At 36.2% G+C, this 21,986-nt stretch overlaps 1 protein-coding gene across 5 annotated transcripts in view; it reads left to right on the forward strand.

Annotated features, from left to right (window-relative positions):
* The window catches only part of ARMC8 (armadillo repeat containing 8), a 111,137-nt gene that overhangs the window by 61,400 nt on the left and 27,751 nt on the right, over positions 1–21,986 (forward strand). For 3 of the 5 annotated variants that reach the window (XM_049099612.1, XM_049099611.1, XM_025449131.3), the window contains 4 exons: positions 211–271; positions 2,195–2,395; positions 5,479–5,574; positions 21,745–21,827. In XM_049099612.1, the coding sequence (XP_048955569.1) occupies positions 211–271; positions 2,195–2,395; positions 5,479–5,574; positions 21,745–21,827 (441 nt within the window). The remainder of the gene's footprint in view (positions 1–210; positions 272–2,194; positions 2,396–5,478; positions 5,575–21,744; positions 21,828–21,986) is intronic. The other 2 variants (XM_049099613.1, XM_049099614.1) reach the window with 1 other exon arrangement.

Consider the following 21,986-nt stretch of genomic DNA (forward strand, 5'->3'; position numbering starts at 1 on the left):
TAAAAATATCTGACTTTATTGTCTGTATATATCCATTAGTTGCTTTTGAGTAGTAAATTGGCAGAACCTCATATAAGGTAATGTGAAAAACCTCCCACAAAATGAAGAGTAGCTGTCTTTTTTTGCCCCATAAAATCCTAAAGGCAAGGAATATTTCTTTTAAAGCTTTAAAACACAAGCAAAAACTTACTTTTTGCCATCTTATTCCAGTTTAACTTACATGTGTAGAGCTGGAGCAATTCGGACAGATGACAACTGTATTGTATTAAAGGTGAGCTAATTCTCTCTGAACACACGTAAAAGTCACTAAGTCGTAAGTGTTGAATATAAATCTTGGTATTCCCATTTCTTTTTTTTCTATTTCTTTTTATACATTTACAACTATGGTATGTGTGCATAGCATAAAATGATATTTTATTAACACATTAATTGGTTTTAGATGTGTTTTAAGAGTGAAAGTGAAATAGTTTTTTCCTTGTCACACCTTTTTCATTTTTATGGAAATTAGGAAGATATAGACGTTGTAAAAATATGTAAAATTCAAGTGAAATATAAAATATATTTTAATCCTTGAGTTTCATTAAGTTTGCAACATAGTTTTATAGGAAAGCAGTTCACTAGCTCTGTAGACAAAGACTTTATATCACCCTCATGGCAGATAATCAAAAGACATAATGAGAAAGAAAAAGATAATAACACATGAAAGCCATCAATATTTATTGTGACATGTCAGAAGCAACTAGAACATAGAGAAACTCAGGTAAGAGACTGGCCTAAAAATTATAAGACCTGAATTTCACCACTGACTGGCTTGGTAACTTTGGGCACATCCCTTACTCTTCTAAAACAAAATAAATGTAAATACATTGACTATATATCATTTTATGAACCTGAGATCTCTCATTATCAGTGTACAAAATGAACCCAAGGATAAAAGAACATTTAAGACGAATACTTGCTAATAGTCTTTGGTGAAGCAAGTCAATTAATTTAATGAGATCTGAGGACCCTTCCCCCCTTAGTAAGCAACATTGTGTAGAGTTCTAAGGATTCCATGCAAGTAACCTTGGTTTATTTACTCAACTGCTGTACCCCTCCTCTTCTCCCTAATTGGTAAACTAGGTTAATGGCATCTTCTTCACGTACTAGTTGTGAGCATTACACTCAACAATCCATGGATTTGTGGTATTAGTAAATGTTAGTAACTGTTCAAAAAAAATAAGAATAATAGGTTTTTCCTCTTGGAAGCCTAGGGTTGTATTATAAAGCCTGCACTAGCCTGATAGAAAATCAGTAGTGAACAATAAAGTGCTAAACTTTATGATAAAGATATAATAGGAACTTAGAAAAGAGCAAAGCACAGTTGACTACGGTGTTGAGAAAGACTTCCTATAATTATAACATTTCAGTTTCCATCTTTGTGTTATCCTTTTAATGTGGGTTCATCAGCCTTTGAAATAGTAAATACATGGGATTTTTTTTTTTTTATATTGAGTACCTAATGTAGATAAATTACCAAGACCAGCACCAGGATTTTTGAAGGACCTCAGAAGTAAAATTGGGCTAGTAGATATAGTCCTTACAGGGAGTAATTTGGAAAACCTAGGAATTACAATTGATGCATTTCACTCACATTATAGGGAGACTCATGGAATCTGAGTAATGATAAGATCACTAAATTTTTTGTGGTATTTTGATTTTGCAACTGTAGGTATTGATCACCCACCAAAAATAAAATTCATCTCAGTCATATTATTCACTAAGGAAAAGATAGCATACTTTTTCTATGGCACAGTTGTTCCTGATTAAACTGCTGGATGTCTTTTAAGTAAATAAATACATAGATGGGGCAGAAGCGTCAGACATGATTTATTAGGGAATTCTTAAATGTCTTTAATAAGGTTATACAATAAAGTTTCAATTTTATCCGTGATAAAAGCCTGACTAATGATTTGTATTAATGTGCTTTGATTGTATGATTTAGGGTTTAGTGTGCCAGCACAAATGATTAATATACACTGAACTTTGTTTTTACATTCCAAAAAACCTTTCATTCTCTGAAAGTCTTTATTCAAACATTTGATCTCTAACATGCCTGCCAGTAAAAACCATTGAGTTGATTGAGTCACTATATGCTCTCCATCAACCTTTTGCCTTTACCACAAAGCAAATAATAAATTTCACTACCTTCCAGACACTGCCTTGTTTGGTTCGAATGTGCAGTAAGGAGAGATTACTAGAGGAGAGAGTTGAAGGAGCTGAGACACTCGCCTATCTGATTGAACCAGATGTTGAGCTACAGAGAATCGCTAGCATAACTGATCACCTCATTGCCATGCTTGCTGATTATTTCAAGTATCCCAGCTCAGTGAGTGCCATCACTGATATTAAAAGGGTATGTTCTGTTTTCCTTTTCAGCAGCTCAAGCAAGGAATTTTTTAAGATTTTTTTTTCTTACTGCTCACAACTTTGAACCAATAAAATTAGAGTTCAGAGCCCTTTTAAATGAAGGAATCTTTTCTGTTTGATAACATAGATGATGTTTTATAGGTTTTTGAATCCAGTTTGTTTCATGTAATTATCAGAGATTTTTCACTAAGCAGGTAATCAGGAAGGAAGAAAATTATATCCCTAATTCCCAACTAAGATCCAAAAATAGTGGGGTCTCTAAGCTGGGTATTGACATTATAGCAATATCATCTAATCCTGTTGAAGTTCCCAGAATCCTCTCTTGCTATATTCTCATTCTTTAGGTTAAGGGTAATCTTCTCGTGAGTGGCCTTATTTGACTTTCCACCACTGTCTTTTTCTTTCGCTATATTTTCTAACTTTTGTCTTCTTCTCTTTCCTTGCTTCAGTTTTATACTGTGCTTTGGGCCTGCTAGTGTCCACTAAAGTACTATATAACCTCTAGTTTGAGAGCATCAAGAACCAAACTGCTTTTCTCAAACTTTTTCTCAAACTGTAAGTTCCTTAGACTAGTTAGATATTTCTTTTGATTTTATTCTTCTCTGCCTGTTAGTCATATCCAGTTCTCTAAGCGTAAGAGAACAATATTCAATTAGAGAAAGTTTATTTAAGGAGGTCATGGTAGAGAGAGCATTGCCTTCTAATTAGTAAGTGGTACTGTTTCATGAACGTGACTATATTTTTAATGCCAGTGGTCCCAATGGTAATTTTTTTTTTTTAACTTTCCTTTTGACCTCTCCCATGTCCCTGAGTTCCCAAAAACTTCATTTGGCAGGCAACTGTTCATTTGGCTTTTAACACTGAAAATAAAAGGAACTCTTAATGATTTACCTTTTTTCTTAGAAAGGGCCCAAAGTAACCTTCACTGTTACTGGTGTTAGTAATGTATACTATATATTAAAATTAATGCCTGTTCTTCCTTCAGTAGTATTGTTCTTCCAGTATAGGTAATAGATTACTTTGAACCAGCTACCTAGTCTGTTTTCCCTCTGGCCACTTGCACACATTGACACAGTATGTCACTGGTGTAAAGATACATGAGCAAGTCCTAACTGGCCTCATATACACCCTCAGTTGACCATTCTAGCAAGGCAAATAGGACACTTTGATGGACAGGAGAGTGAGAAAACATAAGAACTTGTAGCTTATACCTGTGTAAATCATTCATTCATTCATTCATTCATTCATTCATTTTTAAAGATTTATTTATTCATGAGAGAGAGAGAGAGAGGAACAGACACAGGCAGAGTGAGAAGCAGGCTCCATGCAGGGAGCCTGACGTGGGACTCAATCCCAGGTCTCCAGGATCACACCCTGGGCTGAAGGCGGCGCTAAACCGCTGAGCCACCTGGGCTGCCCTGTGTAAATCATTTAACTAGTGTATAGAAAATTATCCCTATGTTGGGGTTTTTCCCAATTTTATTTTCATCACAGTAAAACTAGAATAATAATAATTTTTTAAATGATCTTTTATACCATACCTGAATATTTGTTTTATCATCTTTATTTTTGATGCTTGATTATATAATGGTTTCTGACCATAAAAATACTGATACTAGACCCATTGTGAGAAATTCTTACATAGTCATAAATGTGTGACTTTCATTATATATTTAATCCAAATCTGTATTCTAATGTATGTTATGACTATGACTAGAAAGTATGTAAGACTTTAAGGATATAGATATTTTAGAACTTATACATCAAAATGAATGTTGGATATTGGAGTTCCTCCCATAATCTGGCAGTGCCTGCTGTGATCAAAATATTTTTGAAACTACTGTTGTTTTTTGAGTTTTTTTGTTTGTTTGTTTGAATACTTTGAGAGAGAGAGAAGGAAAGGGAGCATGAGAGGGGAGAGGCAGAAGGAGAGGGAGAAGCAGACTCCCCAGTGAACAGGGAGCCAGATGTGGGCCTCAATCCCAGAGCCCCAGATCATGACCTGAGCCAAAGGCAGATACTTAACTGACTGAGCCACCCAGGCACCCCTGTTGTTGTTATTTGTTACCATAAATGATGTTACCTAGCTGAATTTATTTCCCCATTTTCACACACTACAGTGACAATTAATAAAACTCTTAGTTGATGAATTTAGGGCCTTCTAGCTAATATGCCATTTAGCTCTTTAGGAAGTTTCAAAAGAGTCTCAGAATGTTGTAAACAATATTTAACATCATTGCATAAAAGGGAACCTTTCCAAGGCACCTCATTTGGAGTGGTAGTCATTCCAATGAATTACTTACAGAATTATTTACATTATTAATATATGCCTTATACATTTACTGATTTGTATTTAGTCATTGAAAATGTCATGAGAATATGCTTCTATTTCATTTTTGAGGTAGTTTAGTGATAATTAGATATACAGAAGAACTGATAACCTAGCCAATTATGCATATGGAAAGATAGCATTAATTGTTTCATACCAGTAAGTAACCTCTGAACATAAGCCTCAGATAATTGTAATAGATAACATAGTAATGATTACCATGGTCTATTGTTTATTAAGAATTTTCACAAAGGTTTTCCTCTTTCTAAAATCTCGTTAAATGCTGAAATTGGCCTAACACTGCTCTTAGTGTTAAGAAAACCTCCTAGGGACCCTGTTACAGCGGTATTCATGTTATCAGCTGTAGCCTGTGGCTAGACAGACCTGCTGTTTGAGGACAGCATTTCAAAGAGCTGGTGGAAGCAAGCAGGGCCGCTAAAGCTACCATCTAAGAACATTGAATTTTTAAGGGTCAAATACTCACAAATACTTTTCATGCACCAGTGTCAAATGTTGTGGCGTTCACTTTTAGACAGAAGCAGACCGCATGCATTCCAGATCATGCTGATGCAAACACAGCAAGGTCTTAGTCATATGTGAACAGAACCCAAAAATAAGCAGCGATTCAGTGAGAGCACTAATATCTTAATAGTTAATTTTTTAAAAAAATTTTAACTCAATTTTATTGGAAATTAGATCTGTGGACTGAGTTGCAGTATACCTTTTTTTCCCTCCCATAGCTTGATCATGACTTAAAACATGCTCATGAACTCCGCCAGGCTGCATTCAAGCTCTATGCCTCTCTAGGAGCAAATGATGAAGACATCCGGAAGAAGGTGAGTCTGGGAGAGGGGCGTCCCCCAGTCCTGACAGCCAGCAGGCAGGGAGTGACGTCAACCTGAAAGTCGTGGTGAAGAGCACTAACAGTGACTGTTTGAATATAATAAAACAGAGTGACTAAAGGCATAATTGAAGAATGAATGGGACCCGGATTTGGGGGGTTGTTTGTTTTTAGAATATAGAGTGGCATGGCCGTGCTGGAATGAAAAATAACTGGCGTGCTTTTTTCTGTCATTAATATGAATTATTATGTTGCACATTTTTGCATGTGTTCTGATAAAAATCAATTCTAGCACTGTGAAGCTTCAGACACCTTGAAAGATCTAACACTAGAATTGTAAATGTTATTTATGAAAATACTTTCCAATGCCATTGAGAAATTCAAACCTTTATTGTATATTGTTCTTTGATATGTGGCTTAGTTATGTTTTGATTTTTTTTTTGCTCTGTGCAAGTTTGATGTGAATAAAATCTTTGTGGAATAATGATTTTATGTTTAGTGAGTGGTCATCTGAATTTTCCAGTTCCCAAAAAATGTATCACTTGTCTAGCACCTTATGTTACTACAGCCTAGTCTAACACTGAACTCATGTTCTTTATAGAATAGTTCTAAGCAGGGACTAAAATAGAGTGGTAAGTTCTGATGTGGCTGCCTCCACAAACCCCAAATGGCTGGTGTTTACCACTCAAAAAAATATATCATCTAATAAATTTTACACATGGCTTTTAGGAACCTCAGTAAATTAATCCACATGTTCGGTCTTGATGAATTGTAGAAGAAAGAGCAAATTGGGCATTATTTACTGAAACATGGCAATTTATATCTTCCATCTATAGCCCTGTGAGGAAAATCCAGAAGTATTGGTAATTTACCATGATTCAGAGAAGTACTTCGGGCTTATAGAGAGAGAAGTATGAAAAAACTGTAGGTTTATTGAAATAAATTGAAAAGGAGCCATTATTGAAGAAAACTGAGATAATAGATTAGATGTGTGAGTAGCTTTGATTTAAAAATCAGTGCAAAAAACTCAGCTAAACTGAATGTTTTCCATGTACCTCAATTTAATTCAGTTAACAAGATGTTTTTGACTTGAAGTGTTAAGTAAATATCTATGAAAATCCTTTTTGACACTTCTGAGCTTTCATTTGTAATCTGTTACTTCAAGGCAAACATACTAATGATCTGACATTCCCTGTGTATAAGCATGATTTCTGGATGTTGATGCTGATATGTTTCACTCAGTTTAGGTACATGGTCTATTGCAAGGGAAGAGGCTTTTATGGCGACTCATATAGATAAAACATTTTTTAAAAATTTGACATGGACTGTATAACTTAAATACATAATGATTTGGTTTTGGATGGTTATCAGGCCCATTGGAAAGAGAAGTATTTTACCTATTCTTTTAGCTCCAAAAGGCTGTGCCATGGACTGAAAGGGAGATAGATAGATGGACCATAATGGGGGGAAATAGGATGTCCATTTGTACTTCTTTGTACTTTTTTTGTTAATAAACTATTGTTTTTGAATTAATGACTTAATTTGTGATATCATGTTCTAGAAATACTTGCAACATAATAGTCTGATCAGTAGTCTATTAAAACTTGTATTCATAATGTGTATAATTTCCTGGTAAGGCTAAATCCTGATAATTTCTGTAGAAAGATGACAAATAAAGAATAAGTTATAATTATTATAGTTTTTTTGTGTGGTAAAGATAAGATACTGTGACGTTCTTATGTAATGGGGATTATATAGAGTTTTTAGGAAGATATTTAATCCTGGGAAATTAAGTGTTTGAGTAATTTACAGTTTATAGCAATTACTGAAGAGAGAAATTGTAAAATGGAAAATATAAAATAATATTGTGATAAAATCTGCATGAAAATGGTTCTTAGGAGTGGAGAATCCTTATTTTTGGTGTATAAAAATGATAAAATGATTACTCTTCCTTTGAATGCATTTATTTCTATTCTATTTTTTTGTTGAAATTATATCTGGATAGTTTTTTATTTACTTTCTCCATGAAACATTTATTTACCTTTTACACTTAATGCCTTATAAACTTTGATTGTATTCCTTTTTTGTGTAGATTCTTGAAGTACAATGTTTATTATTGTTTTATTTTTTAATACAATATTTATGCCTGCTGAGATGAAATTTCAGTTCACTGAGCTAATGAGTAGAGACGGTGAAAGGAATTTCAAGGACTGTAGAGTTTTTTTTCCCACCCCTCCAAATAAAAGCAGCAAAAAGACTTTGTTTTAGGATAAAAATATGAAGTGTTAATTTGGTCTCCCTTTTAAATTGAAAATGGGAATGTTATTCAGTAAATACAGGAGATAACCTGTATATCCCATTGCCCTATAATGGCCAGTTAAAGAAATGAGACAGAATGAAGAGAAAAACTAGAGCAAAGAGGTAGAGACAGGTATACACACCAATAAAGGAGAAAGATACAGGCCTTCTCTCTTCATTGACGTAGTCTATCATATTGCTTCTAAAGATTTTTAAAGGCCTGCTGTGATTCCATTTCTTGATCCTTCTCTCTGGGGTAGAAGAAATTGAACTAATGACTGAACATGACCTATAGATCAGAAATTTACCACTCTTACATTGGAGCAGTGTTGGTGGATTCCCACTAAAAGAAACCAATGGTATAACCGTCCTTAGGACCTAATAAGCACTCGTAACATTTGTTGAATAAATATAAAAATGGAAATACAGAAACCATACACAGAGTGGCATTTCCGTAATACATTTAGATCTTTCTGTATTCTGTGCAGAGCAAAGTTGGTATCCTGATTCCTGGCTTTGCATCCTTTATCACTTTGTGGCATACTTACAAATTTCACAGTTTCTCACAGTTTCCTGTTAGAAAGTGAAGGAGGGTGGAAAAGTTCTGCAGGTGAGAATGGAAAACATTACTCTTGGCTATGACATTAAGAGGGAGAAGCCCAAGAAAAGATGAAGGACCCCTGAGCTTGACAACAGATGTTGCCTGGCCATATTGAATTCAGAATAATTCAAGGATTTTGGTCAGAGAAAGCAATGACAGAGGCAGCAATTGAGAGCTCAGTGGAAGAAAGGTCCAGAGCACATTAGCAGTAAGTACACTGTAAGTACAGCCAGGTAAAGATTAGCTGTAATCTCTGCCATGGGCAAAGTCTAGTTTCTAATGATGGCCTTTACCACATATTAATGCTGACTAAGAACCATATTTTCAGTTAATGGGACAGTAAAAAAGAAAGAAATTAAGATACCTAACAAATTATTTCAAATACTGGCATACCCAGTCAAAACTCCAGTCAGTGGTTAAGTCTTTCAGAGGCAGCAGTGGCAAACAGTTCTGTAATTGTGAAGTCAATTCCTTTATAACAAAAAATTGCTCTTCTGAAGACCATCACTTGATTGATACCTATTGATCATCAGGTTGGAAAATTAAAAGGATTGTTTCACGTTTATTCTCTTCAGGGAACAGTAGAATTTATCAGTAACAAAGTGTGAGAAAATTAGAAGTAGTAAATATAAATTAAAATTCAAGGAAATTAATAAACCTAACATGATGTGATTTTTATTTTTGATAAAAATAAGACACATTACAAATGTTAAATGTAGTACTATTGTAGCCTTTGCTTCTTTGAAGTATCTAATAGACCCTTTCAAAAAGTTTTCCTCTTGGATTTTGAATACTTAATATTTTAGCCACAGATCCCTTTTGAGGAACTAGAATGTAAGCTCCATGAGGGCAGGGATTTTTTTGTTTGTTCATCACTGTATTCCCAGTATTTATAACTCTATTGGGTGCATAGTTGGCATGTAATACATATTTGAAGAATGAATGGGTGAAGAAAATGAATGGACAAATGGATGAGTGAACCATATTGCAAAATTGCATTATTAAGCACCCATAATCTAATTATATATGGGCCTTTCTGCATTAAGAACGTTCATAACTTTACTAGCAGTTACACAGGTATGTGAAGAGATGAGCTATAAAATACAGGAAATCTATATCTGATCATATAGGCAAGGGGTTTCACTATATTTAGCATTTAACATAGAGAAAACACAAGAAACTCCCATTTTTCAAAAGGCAGACAATCCTTCTGAGTGTGTCTTCTCACTTTGATATAGATCAAAGAGAACATGTTTTATGGTATGGTAGTTGTTTAATTTTGAAGTAATTTTTACCATTATTTCTTAGGGTTTTTTTTTTTCCTGTCTAAATGTATATGAATTTTAAAAATATATAGCATTCACAAGTGTGAATCTGGACCAATTTTTTTTTCCTGTAGGTATGATTTGGTTTATAGGAATTAGCTTGACTCTTAGGAATCAACCTATTCTTAAAGTAATATACATCTGTATAAAATATCCCATATTAATAAATGTCAGATTTTTAAGATCAGTAATTTGTTTCTACATAGATTGAATTTCCTACATTGTATAAACATTGTCCAATGGGTGGAGGAAAGGGGAAAACAGAGATTAGATAAACAGCAGTAAAACACAGCCTTAAGATTCAGCATTTATACTAAAACCTCAATAAGTCAGAGAAAACTAAGAAATGGCCAGAAGAATTCGCTTAGGGGCTCAAGGAATTACTGTGAACCAGTGAAAGTGGATGAGGTGATATGAATATATAGCTATCCTTGAATCAATTTAGAAACTAATAATTTAATATTTTTGTTATTTTTAAGGTTTCCTAAATGCTTTTTATATTTTCAAGAATTGAAAACATAAAATCTTAAGTTTTTGTTCCTTTTAGGGGCAAAAAAAAAAAATCCTCATCCAGCCACAGAAGTTTTATGATAAATGTGAAGATAGTAGCAAGATGTTTTTTGCTTTTCCCAACTGAACAGTGGGTTGTTTTTTTAAAGATAGAGAAAAATAAGAAAAGGAAAACAGAAAAGGAGAATTTGTCTTCTACCCTCTTTTTCCTAGCAAAGGAAGTTATGTCTGCAGGGTCATTGTGAGGACAAGATCTAATGTATTTTAAATATTTAGCGTGATGCCTGTAGGTGCTTCATAAATGGAAGCATTTGTTAGAATATCTTAAATGACTTCATTGGAAGATTAAAAATAAATACATATTTTTAAGTGTATTAGAAGAGCTGAACAGCATTGGGTCATAATTTTTTTTTTAAAGTTTGCAACAAAGATAATGATGTTTATGCTGTAAATTTCCAAAACTGTATTCATTCTAGTAAAAATATTTATGGTTCAGAACCATAGGACCATTCTTTAGTTTCTCTCTCATTAAAGATAAGATGTCTTTTTATTCTTATATTTTAAAATATATTTAAAATACTGGTTTTCAAAACTCCTTGATGCTATAGCTATAGCTTGTTCTCCAAAGCACCAAATACAATTTTATTTTTCTTGGAGTTAAGTAGAATATTACAATATAAATCAATAATTGGTTAAAATCCTAGGTAATAGATGTCTTCAGAAAAGTGAAGAGGCCAAGTTTTACCTGACTTTGGTTATCTAAGTACTACTGTCCATAGTTGCCTTAGATGTCATTTTTCCAAAGGATCATCATTGGTATAAAATCATATCTCAAATATATATATCTTCAAATTTTGAACAAATATAAATTCTTTGATATTTTTAAAGTTGTAAGATTTTAAAATATATTTATAAATATAGGTTAGTTTTTTCTAATATCTTTCTGCTGTGAAAAACTTATTGAAGCATTTCACTTTTGAACATTTTTATCATTGGTTATAGCTTGATTTTATTACTAGTTGGTTTTCTGGGTAACAATATAATTATATCACGAATTTATATTTTTGCAAAGCTCAGTAATTTTAATGGTCATTTAAAAGGCACAGTGTCAAAATTCTGTATTTGTCTCTGCCATGAAACCAGGCAGATGGAAGGAATTATTTCTGAGCCTTAGTCTGCATTTTGAAACAAATGCCTTGAACATTTTGAAGGTTTTCGACAGTACCACAGAAGTACCATCCTTCAAGACTTGGCTTTGCTACTGAATAATAACAAATTCATGCAGAATTCTGAATTCCCTGACTTAATCTATGGTTAAATTGTTAGTTATCTTCTTAAGGGTAATCTACCAAAGAATTTTAAGTGAACTCTGCAACATTCTTTCACAATGGTAAGTATTTTTAAAGAGTTAACCATGACCATACCAGGTTTTGCCACTTGCCCACAGTATTGAAACCGTTGGCGTTCAACATACTGCAAGAAGCAAACCTGGGCGTGCTAATGCTATATACTTAATAGAGGTATTTATAAAATCAAGTAATGAATTTTTATTTCAGAGTTGCATCAAATGGAGACAACATTGAATATTATTTGTGTTGTGGTTGCATAAACCATTGAATTATAATTCTTATTCTTAAAATGTGAAGTAAATGTTGATTATTTTGTTTATAATCTAAGATATAAACCAAGAGATGGGTTAAAAATATGATCTTTATTAGATCTGTAGAACTAAAATTAGTGACTGAGTTGGGTTTTTAGAATGTTCTGTCTGGAAATGAATGAAATGTTTTGGATGATATAATATTTGTGGAGTAGTAGATTTTGAGAAAATTGAGTTTGTGGTGAGGAACCAGGACCATTGCTGCTGCAATTTTCCCCATGGTTATAAATGCTAGCACAGGGCTTGACAAACTATACCCTGTAGGTACTAAATACCTATGTAGTAATTCTATAACCTGCTAGCTTAGAATGGTTTTTGCATTTTTATATCGTTGGTGGGGAAAAAAATCAAAGGAATATTTCCTGACATTTGAAAAGTAAATTCAAATTTGTGTCCATAAAGGTTTCTCTACTTTTTGTCAACTTTATTAAAATATAATTGATAAAGTTTTATTGGAATATAGCTGTGTTGATTTGTCTATGTGTTGCCTATGGCTGTTTTGCACTATAATGGGAGATTGAATAGTTGGCGACACAATCATATGCCACAAAGTCTAAAATACAGGTTTGCCCACCCTGTGCTAGTAATGTATAGCTAAATATAAGTGACTATGATACCAGTTTTGATGAAAACTATGCTTCCTGTTTGCCTTTTTATAATGAACTATAGAAAGAAATGGGGACATGCCAAAGATGAGGTTAGGGGGGAGAGCAATTGTCTAACTTCTTGAAAGAGAGGCATTATCAAGTGTTGATGATCTGAAATTGTCACTGGATACTTTTCTACATGCTGATTCCCTTGTTTGACTGATTTTGTCATATAATGGGCCCCAGACAAATTGGATAATAGCTATACATTGGGTTATGGTAGGAAACATTAGGTTCTAAGTATTGGTTAGCAAAGTTGCCTGAATAAGATTTTTCATCATGCCAAAGAGAAAAATAAAGATCCAGTTTGTGTATTAAGCAAACATCTATTCAGCCTTTGTGATATACGAAGCATTGGGTTATGTGGTAAGGAGTCATAGAAAAATTATATAACTCAGATACTTACATCAAGAGATAATTTGTTTAGGAAACCTAATTTTAATATAACTGCTGACATTTATTGAGCACTTCCTATGTGCCAGACTCTGTGCTAGGCATTAGCACATTATCTCCCCTAACCTCATATAACCCTGTGCGATAGCTATTGCAGATCAAGAAATAAGCAGTTTGACCAAGACCACCCAGATAATAAGAGACAGAAACTACATCATATCCCAGTGTCTGACTCCAAAGTCTGTGCTGTTAACTGTTGCTTTACTCATATAAAGTTAAATACCATAACCAGAGCCAAATTATGATATGAAATGACAAGAAAATTCAAAGGACAATGTGTGATAGAGTAGTTGAAAAAGAAAATGCTATGAATTTTTGAGAACCTAATGACTGTTATTAGCTGGTTGCAAAGCATCAGATTTCAGAAGATGTGTCTATTTTCTCACATAGTTTTTGATACAAAGTAAGTAGTGAGGTGCTTTAATATTCACATTTATACATCTGGCAGTTATGATACATACCTCCTCCTATATGCCCAAGAATGAAGACTGGTTGTGTACCTTGTAGGAGCTCACAATTTAAAGTAGTTAAGGGGATGAAACACTAAAATGCTATGTAGTAATTCCAGGGCCTTGTGTGCAATAAAAGGTGATGTCTACATTGAGAGCTAGTTTTTCCATAATCTGATTAAGGTATAGCTATAATTAAAATAGCCTATTATGAGTGAATCTAGAAGAATCCATCTCTTATATAATAGTCTCATCTCAAGAGTTTACTTGAAAGCATTCTCACCTTTTCCTTCCAAAATATTAAAATCAGTTCCACGAGTTTTGACCCACAAAATGAAGGATCTTTGTATCTCTGTTCTCCTACATCAATTGGAAATGTTTTTCTAAGGGCACAGTATAGATGTGGTCACATTATAAACTAATGTACTAGAAGCATCCAGAATCAATGACAAAATAGAGGTGCTGTGTCAGCATTTTATTTTGTAGATAGCTTCCTTATGGAATAGATTTTAAATTAAGGCAAGATTTTTAAATCCTTGTATGTTCTTTTAATAGTTCTCTCTTGTCAGACTATGTTGTTTGTAAGTAGAATGTAAACTCCATAGAAGCATTATCTGGCAAATAGTAGCTGCTATGCTTGTATTAACTGAGTAAACTGTGTACGTCTGGACATGAAAATTCAGCCTGCCAACCTGTAGGATCATTAAGAATATTGGATGCATGGATGTGTGTATAGATGAGTAGAGGCTGAGCAGGGCCATTGTATTGCACAGCTCCTGGAGCAGTGCATCATTCAGATCCCCTGGAAAACAGTACAAGGTGAAGAGGAGGTTTCTAGTTCTGTTATTTGAAGTAATTTTTAATGGTTTTACTTATGTGCTAAAATGAAAGAAGAGAATTAACTATTTATGTTCCGTTCTGCCATTAAGCTGATGTTTGAGCTTTAAAAATTCAACATATATATATATATAAACATATATATTTATATATATATGTAGAGAAATATTTTTTGATAAAGTGTTGATCTATGTTTACACTTTATAAGTATTTCCTGACATGATGTGTTTGGTTTTAGGAGAAAGAGATGTTGGGCCAAGAGAACGCTCCCACTTCTTTCCGAAGTGTAGAAAAGTTTAGAACTTTGAGTATTTCTCCTAACACTTAAAGAGACTTAATGAAATCTAGAAGCCTAAGAATAGGTCCACCATAAGAATTCTCCCTTCTTTGTCCTCCACTCCTAAATGTGATGCCATTCCTATTAGGCCTGCAAGAGGGATTAGATGTTGATTTAGTTAAGTGCCTTCAAGAGAAAGGACTAAAAGGAGGTCCTGTAGATCATGTCTTACTAGAATGTTTTGTTCACTTCTCTAGCTGAGATAAGATAACTATTTCCTCCCCACCTATGTGTCCCATGATCATGGAATTTGAGAAATTTGGTATGAATGTGGGAGTGGATAGCAATAGAAGATTGAGAGAAGACATACTTTGTGAGATGTTTACTTGAGACTCAGGAATATAATGTGTTGATCAGTGATTTGTCTTAAGAGAAGTTGTGTATCATTTAGAAAAAAGAGCCTTTGGTAAAAACTACCCTTTATTTTAAAGCTATTTGCTTGAGGAAAATGTCAGAAAATCTTACATTGGAACAGTGACAAAGGTATTGTATGGAATACACTGTGGGTAGGAAAGCCTACAGTTCTCATTCAGAACAGATGGGGCTAATGACTGAAAACAGTAGAATATTAGTTCCATTTAGTTAGTATCTGCGGAAGCTGGATGCTGATTCTAGAATGGAGATCAAATCATTAGGGAATTGAATGAAACGTCAGTGGAACTCTTGTGGGTTTTCTTCACAATATTCCTTAGGTTACTTTTTCTTCATTGGCTTCCATCTTTTCCAACCTTTGGCATTTTTACTCCCACCCTAAGCTGAATCATTGATTTGTTATTTTCTCTCTTGGGGGCCTTATAGTATGCTAATTTTTATTGGCCTAGGATGTCAGTATATATATATATATAGGCTGTAGTTTCCACAGCACTAATAACTTTTTTTTTTTTTTTTTGGTTCTGATAACTTTTAAATTGCTTTTTCCCCAGTTTTCCAAGTTAGATCTCAGTTTAGTTACTAAGGCTAAGCAAAAATCTCATCCTTTTCACAGCAAGTGAAATGGACCTTACACTAGAAGTAAGAAAACCTAGTGGAGGGACGCCTGGGTGGCTCAGCGATTTAGTGCCTGCCTTCAGCCCAGGGTGTGATCCTGGAGTATTGGGATCGAGTCCCACATCAGGCTCCCCGTGCGGCGCCTGCTTCTCCCTCTGCGTGTGTCTCTGCCTCTCTCTCTGTCTCTGTCTCTCTCTCTCTTTCTCTCATGAATAAATAAATAAAATCTTTAAAAAAGAAAACCCAGTGGAGCCCTAGCACTGTCCTAATTTGCATAGACAACCTTGACCAGTGACTTAATCTTTCTGAATTTCAGAGACCTCATTGATGAACTAAAGAAGTTGAATAAATTTATTTCTAAAACTCCTTCAAAATTTAACATTATTCAATTAAAAACTTAACCATACATGTATTTAATTCCTCCAGATAGTTGTCTGCTGCCATCAGTGGCACTGAGAAGAATTCAGTAGGAGAATCGGGTTCCTAAATGAATAGGAGCAAGCATTGCAGCTGCCCCTTGCTTGATTCGTGGAAGGCCATGTGCTATTGGGGTGTGTGTGTTCTGCTTTTCTATTTTAGTAAAAGATTGGTATAAGGATGTACTTAGGAATTATAAATACTAAGTGCGTTTCCATGATATGCATGGCATCATGTCTTTCAGTTAAGTATTTTGTGGCAAAATCAGAATGGTCACTTCCTAAAACCTAAGGAAAGTTTGGTTTTCCATTTTTAGGAGTGGATCCCTCCCCACACCCCTAATGATTCTACTCAGGCTACCAAATAAGCTGGTTGTGCATGCTTATCTTACTCTGGTATCTACCTTGTTACCTCATAACCCCTTTCCTTCCTCCCCAGCCTCTACCCTGTTTCTAAAACCAGTCTCTCCACTCTACTGACATCAGACCTTGTGTTCATAGGGCTCATCTGCTTAGAAAAAAAAAAAAAAAAAAAGATAAGTTGTATGAGGGGCTGGACCTTAAATAGGTGGCCCCTGGTCAGAAAGTCTCGTGTGTATCGTGGGACTTGTCTGCATTGACACTTATGAGTCGAAAGGGTCGCCATCCATACCAACAGGTTCAATGTCCATTATAGATCTTTTTCCTTGCCAGACCTATTCTTTGTTCCTGACCTCCTTGTTCTGCATCCTGCTTGGCTGCTTAGCCCCTGCTATATTAACTAGACTTTCTGGATTTGCTGCCTTATCCACTTAGATCTTAAATCTGCCTCTTCTGACTTACGAAGTTTGATTCCAAGTTTTCACTCTTTCTAGCCAGTTCTCTCTTGTTAAGACTTTCTGGGAACTTTTCACAAAACCTACCTGGAATTAAATTATATTTGCTTGGCCATTGTGCACATTAGTATAAATCGTGGATGTTAAGAAAATGCCCACTTTACCCTCCAACTCCCTTGACTCCAAGCCCACTCACTTTGAATCATCTGAGAAGTTTCTTGACACCGCTAAGAATCTGCCTGGTTTTTACATCCTCTGCTTGACCTGTTTTGATCACAGTTCAAGGTCCAATCTAAAGTTGCTAGTACCTGGAAAATGCTTCATCCTGGGTCATGCTGGAAGGAGTAGTTGGGTTTTGTTTTTAACTCTGACTCTTCCAGTTCTTCATATTCTCTGAGGAACAGATGGTATATGACTTGGCCACAACTAAAGTATGAGTCCACTAGAACTCATGGAGGGCTAGGGAATTCCCTTGTAAGCCAAGGCCATTTTCATCTTATTAACATTCCCATTTGTGCCATGAACTTTAGGATTATCTGGGTTCTGCATTTTCCCCCATGACCCTCTAGGCTGATTGCCCTTTTCTCTCACAGGCTATAGAGTTCATCTGAATTGCAGGGGCTTCAGATCCTTATCTACCCCTGTAGGAACTATAATACCAGAGAAAAAAGCTTAGTAGTCATGAGGACTAAAACACCAGCAGAGAGGTAGCATGGAATCTGGTCCATTGACCTAAAACTTGGTCAGTTTATGATGTAGCATTTTTATGTGATTTAATTCTGTAGTAAATTTACAGCCTAGGCCCCCTAGAAGAGCAGAGAAAAAGAAATGGCACCTACACTCTGAAGATTCAGTCTACCACTTACATTCCTGGCCAGGCACAGTGTCTATGTAACAGAGGGCCCTTCCTCCCTCCTTCTCTCCTTCCCTCCTCCTTTAAAGCAAATTCAACAAGCTATGCTACAGGGCATATTTGCTGAACTGTGGCTGAGGAATCTACAACTAGAACCATTAGGCAGAACAACCTCAAGCTTCACTTGGCATTGCTCTTATATTCTAGAAAGACCTAAGATCCTTTGCAGGATCTTGGACTTGGCTCTCTATCATTATCAAGGCTTTGTAGCACAGTACTGGGGTTGTTGAAAGGCACTATGAAGAACGTGTGTTACTGTGCTTGGCCTTCCAACCCAGGTCTGAAAAGTTTCTGTTAGACCTTATGGCAGCAGCCACCGCCAACTCCTTCCCAGCTGACCTGAACAGTTTTTCTCTGAATGTGATCACAAACCTTTCTCTGCCTTGTAATCACATTTTTATCTTTATTTTGTCAGTATATTCACTATACCGCTTTTATCCCTGCACCGATGGTGTGAATACCCTCAAGATTATAAAGCCACAGTTAGATCGTGTTGCTCATTCACATAGCCTCTCGTGATACCTTTTTGGATTGGAATCCTAGGTTCTCATTCTGATTTTTGCATTATTTTCACCCTCTTGCTCCCAGACTGGTATCTTGGAGAAGGTGGGCCAGGCATTCAAGTAGTGGGCCTACCAGAACCCTAGCAGAGTTACTAATGTCCCTCCACAACAAGTTTGGTTACAAATCAGGCTTCCTACTTGCAGACATTTTGATAGACTGTAACCTAAGAAGATCACCTTGTGCCTGAAAGAGAAAATACCTCCAAATAGTCCTCCTGTTTTATATCCTAACTCAGGGGAAAGGCTTACCAGTCATTTTATAGCTATTCTCCAGCTCCAAAATACCAGCCTCCACACCCTAGGAAACTTAAAGCATGAAGCTCTGCTCTGATGTTATGATGATTAGCTGCTAACATAGTTCCCCCTTGTCTGTTGGCCTAAGCCTCAGTATTCTCTGGTATGGTCATTAATGACCATTTCCCAGCCATTCTGAGATTGGAGGTTTTTCCCACTTACCTTTTGTAGACACTTAATTCACTCTGTCTACCTGAAGCCCTGTAGCCCTTGTCATTCCTAAAGTACTTTTGCTGATGTAGATTCAAGTGCCATAGCACTCATTCAGTAGTTCGTTGCACTTGCCAATCCTTCATTGTAAGTTTGGTAGGAACAAGGGCTTTCTCTCCCTTGCCATTGTATCTTCAAGTTTTAAAACCATGTTGAGCATTCAGTGGGCACTCAGATAGTTGCTGACTAAGTAAATGTGGGCACGTAAATAGGAGCTGTGCCCTATTTGCCCTTAGACTCGTCTGCCTGCTCCCTGGTTTGACCCCTTGTCTAACTAGACCTGTACTATCTTGTCTCTTCTACCCTACCTTCTCATGTCACTTCTGAACAACCTGATAAACTAACGTGTTTATTTACATGCTGATTGCAAATGACTGGAGGTAAAATAATCATTGCTTTATCCCCTCATTGTACTGAAGGCCTAGGGAGATCAAGTGATTGGTCAGGATTATAGAGCAAATCTGTATGCCTGCTGAGTGCTACACTTGTCCTATCCCTTGGCAGATTTACATCTTTGGTTGGATGTGGCAGGTAAACATTATCCAGAAGCCTCTTTAAATTATTGCCCATGCCCATGTTTCTTAAGCACCCAGAGTCAGTCTAATAGCATTTCTCAGCTCCATTCCCCACCCCCCGCCCCCACCACCACTTTATTCTTGGAATAAAGAATTTTAGATTAGGGAGTATCAAGCTGATTTTGAACTCCCAGCATTGTCATTTGTGTAGAGTGAGAGATGAGCAGAGCCTTGGGACATGCATCCATTTAAGGAAGGGAGGGGTGAGAGGACTATAGCTTAAAAAGGTTAAATTTGGGCATTCTTTTAAGTTGAGGTGGAAGTGGGCATTGGGGCAGGCAGAGAAGGACCCAGGGGGTTGGGCAGAATAAAGATGCAAGAAAGAGGTACGGAAAATAGTTTCTCAATAAAAGCAGAAGGGCTTTGAGCTTGAAGTATGAAACTTCAACAAGGAGTAAAGAAGAGAAATATGGAGACATATTAGTAAGGAGAAGAAGAAAGTTGAGACAACTTGTGTCCCAGGAAGAAAGCAAGGCCCCTGCAAAAATGAGGCGGCACAGAGAGACTTCAGGCATGAGGAGGTGGGAAGAATTTGAAGAACGAAGTAACCATCCTAGGAGATAACGGGACTCTCCTGAGGATGAGTGCAGGGTTGGTGGAGCAGCAGTGATGGTCCCACCAAGTGGGATAGCATAAGCTGAGACCAGGCTGCCAAGTTTGGTGACTTCCATGGTAGTATCAGTGGTTTGAGATCTGAAGCAGTGATGTGTGGTGGGAGGACAGTGAAATGGGGAATCTGTCTACTAAGTAGAGTGTCTGCGCAAAAGCATACGGTAAAGTAGGTAACCAGGAGCTGAGAAACTAGAAGACCATGAAGACAAGGTGAAAAACATAAAGTTAAGGGTGAGATTTAGGTTTGGTCTGGGGAGAGGAGTCAATATGGAAGTTTTCTTATGTCAATTTGGAACCTGCAAATCACTAAATAAAAATGACCATTCCTACCCTTTAGCTAAAGCATGGCTCCACGTTCTTAATAGTTGATATTTTTCTCCCCATCAACACTGTGTTTTCTCTTCCCATTTGGCTTGAACATCTGAAGATTTCCCACCCTCTTCTGTTCTGAAGTCAGCCTTCTAACTCCTGTCATTTTAGTCTAGGTCCAGGGATCCTCAGCCATGATTGCATACTGGATTCTACCTGAGGAGCTTTAAAAAAAAAAAAAAAAAATACGGGTGCTGGAGCCCCATTCCACAGTCTGATTTAATTGACCTGAGATTTTTTTTTTTTTTAAGCTCCCCAGGTGATCTTCCCATGTGTTCTCCCAGCCACGTGCTTTCCAGGTGTGAGTAATGACTCCCATTAACATGTCACTCATGTTGGCACCTACCTTGTGAACACAGGCATACTTCTCTAACCAGGGCCATATTACAGGCATGACTAAGCATCAGGACCCTGGAGTGAGATTGTGCCTGGGTTCCTCTCTGCTTTGTGATCCCAGGCAAGCTCTGTATCATGTAGAACCTTCACTGATGAGAGTAATAATAATGCCTGCAAAAGGGTTAAATCAGATAATGTAATATGCTTATTAGCACAATGCCCAGCACGTAGATGTACTTAACCAATGTTAGTTGTTTTTGTTAATATTTTGGTTGTGATTGTATCAGTATTTTTTTCTAATATGTGGTTTTTCCATAGGACCGCACAAGTTAAGTTTAATTTCTTCCACACAGTTTTTATTTTGTATCTGTACATTGCTTAATGAAGGAAAATTGTAGGCTACCTTGTTTTTAAATTAAACTTTTTGATTGTAGTGATTATATCTAACAGGACTTAGTGTTACAGTAAAAAGATGGCAGGGGTTACTTTTCTAAATATTTAGCTTAGTTTCCATTTGCTTAGTAAGAAAGTAGCCACAGGGTGGCTCTGTCAGAAACCCACAGATTTCATAAGGAGCTGAGTGTGGACTATGATTTTCCTAGAATCTCACTCTGGCAGGAACCTGCCAATGATGATTCAATTGTATCTTTTGCTTTGTCTCAATACTGTTTATGCAATACCTCTGCAATATTTGTGCCATATAGTTGTTTCAAGTATTTTTAAAAATAAAGAAACATAATCTGCCCTTCATGCCCGTCATTCAGTCTGGCAGGTCCTTAGTGGGTAGGCCTTCCTTTCTGATGAGCTGCCTGCCCCCACCACAAAATGATGGTTCCGGAGGTAAAAACTCTTGTTAAAAACATTAACTTCTAATGGATATTAACATACTTGCATTTACAAGCAGTGAAATTTGTCCTCTTCGTGTTGTTATTTATGCAGCATTAACCTTTTTCTCCAGATCATTGAGACTGAAAATATGATGGACCGAATTGTGACTGGCTTGTCTGAGTCTAGTGTCAAGGTGCGGTTAGCTGCCGTCAGGTATGAGCTTTAAATGGTCTGAATAAAAACCCTTTGCCGTGTGTTTAACCTGTTTCCTTTCCGGACCTTCAGCAAGTAAGCGCAGAATCCAAATGTTACTCGAAAGTATTCTCAGGTGAATTCTTACATCACTTACCAGGGAAGCTAGCCTGAAAAGCC

The sequence above is a fragment of the Canis lupus genome, chromosome 23, assembly GCF_003254725.2.
Source record: "Canis lupus dingo isolate Sandy chromosome 23, ASM325472v2, whole genome shotgun sequence".
NCBI lineage: Eukaryota > Metazoa > Chordata > Mammalia > Carnivora > Canidae > Canis > Canis lupus.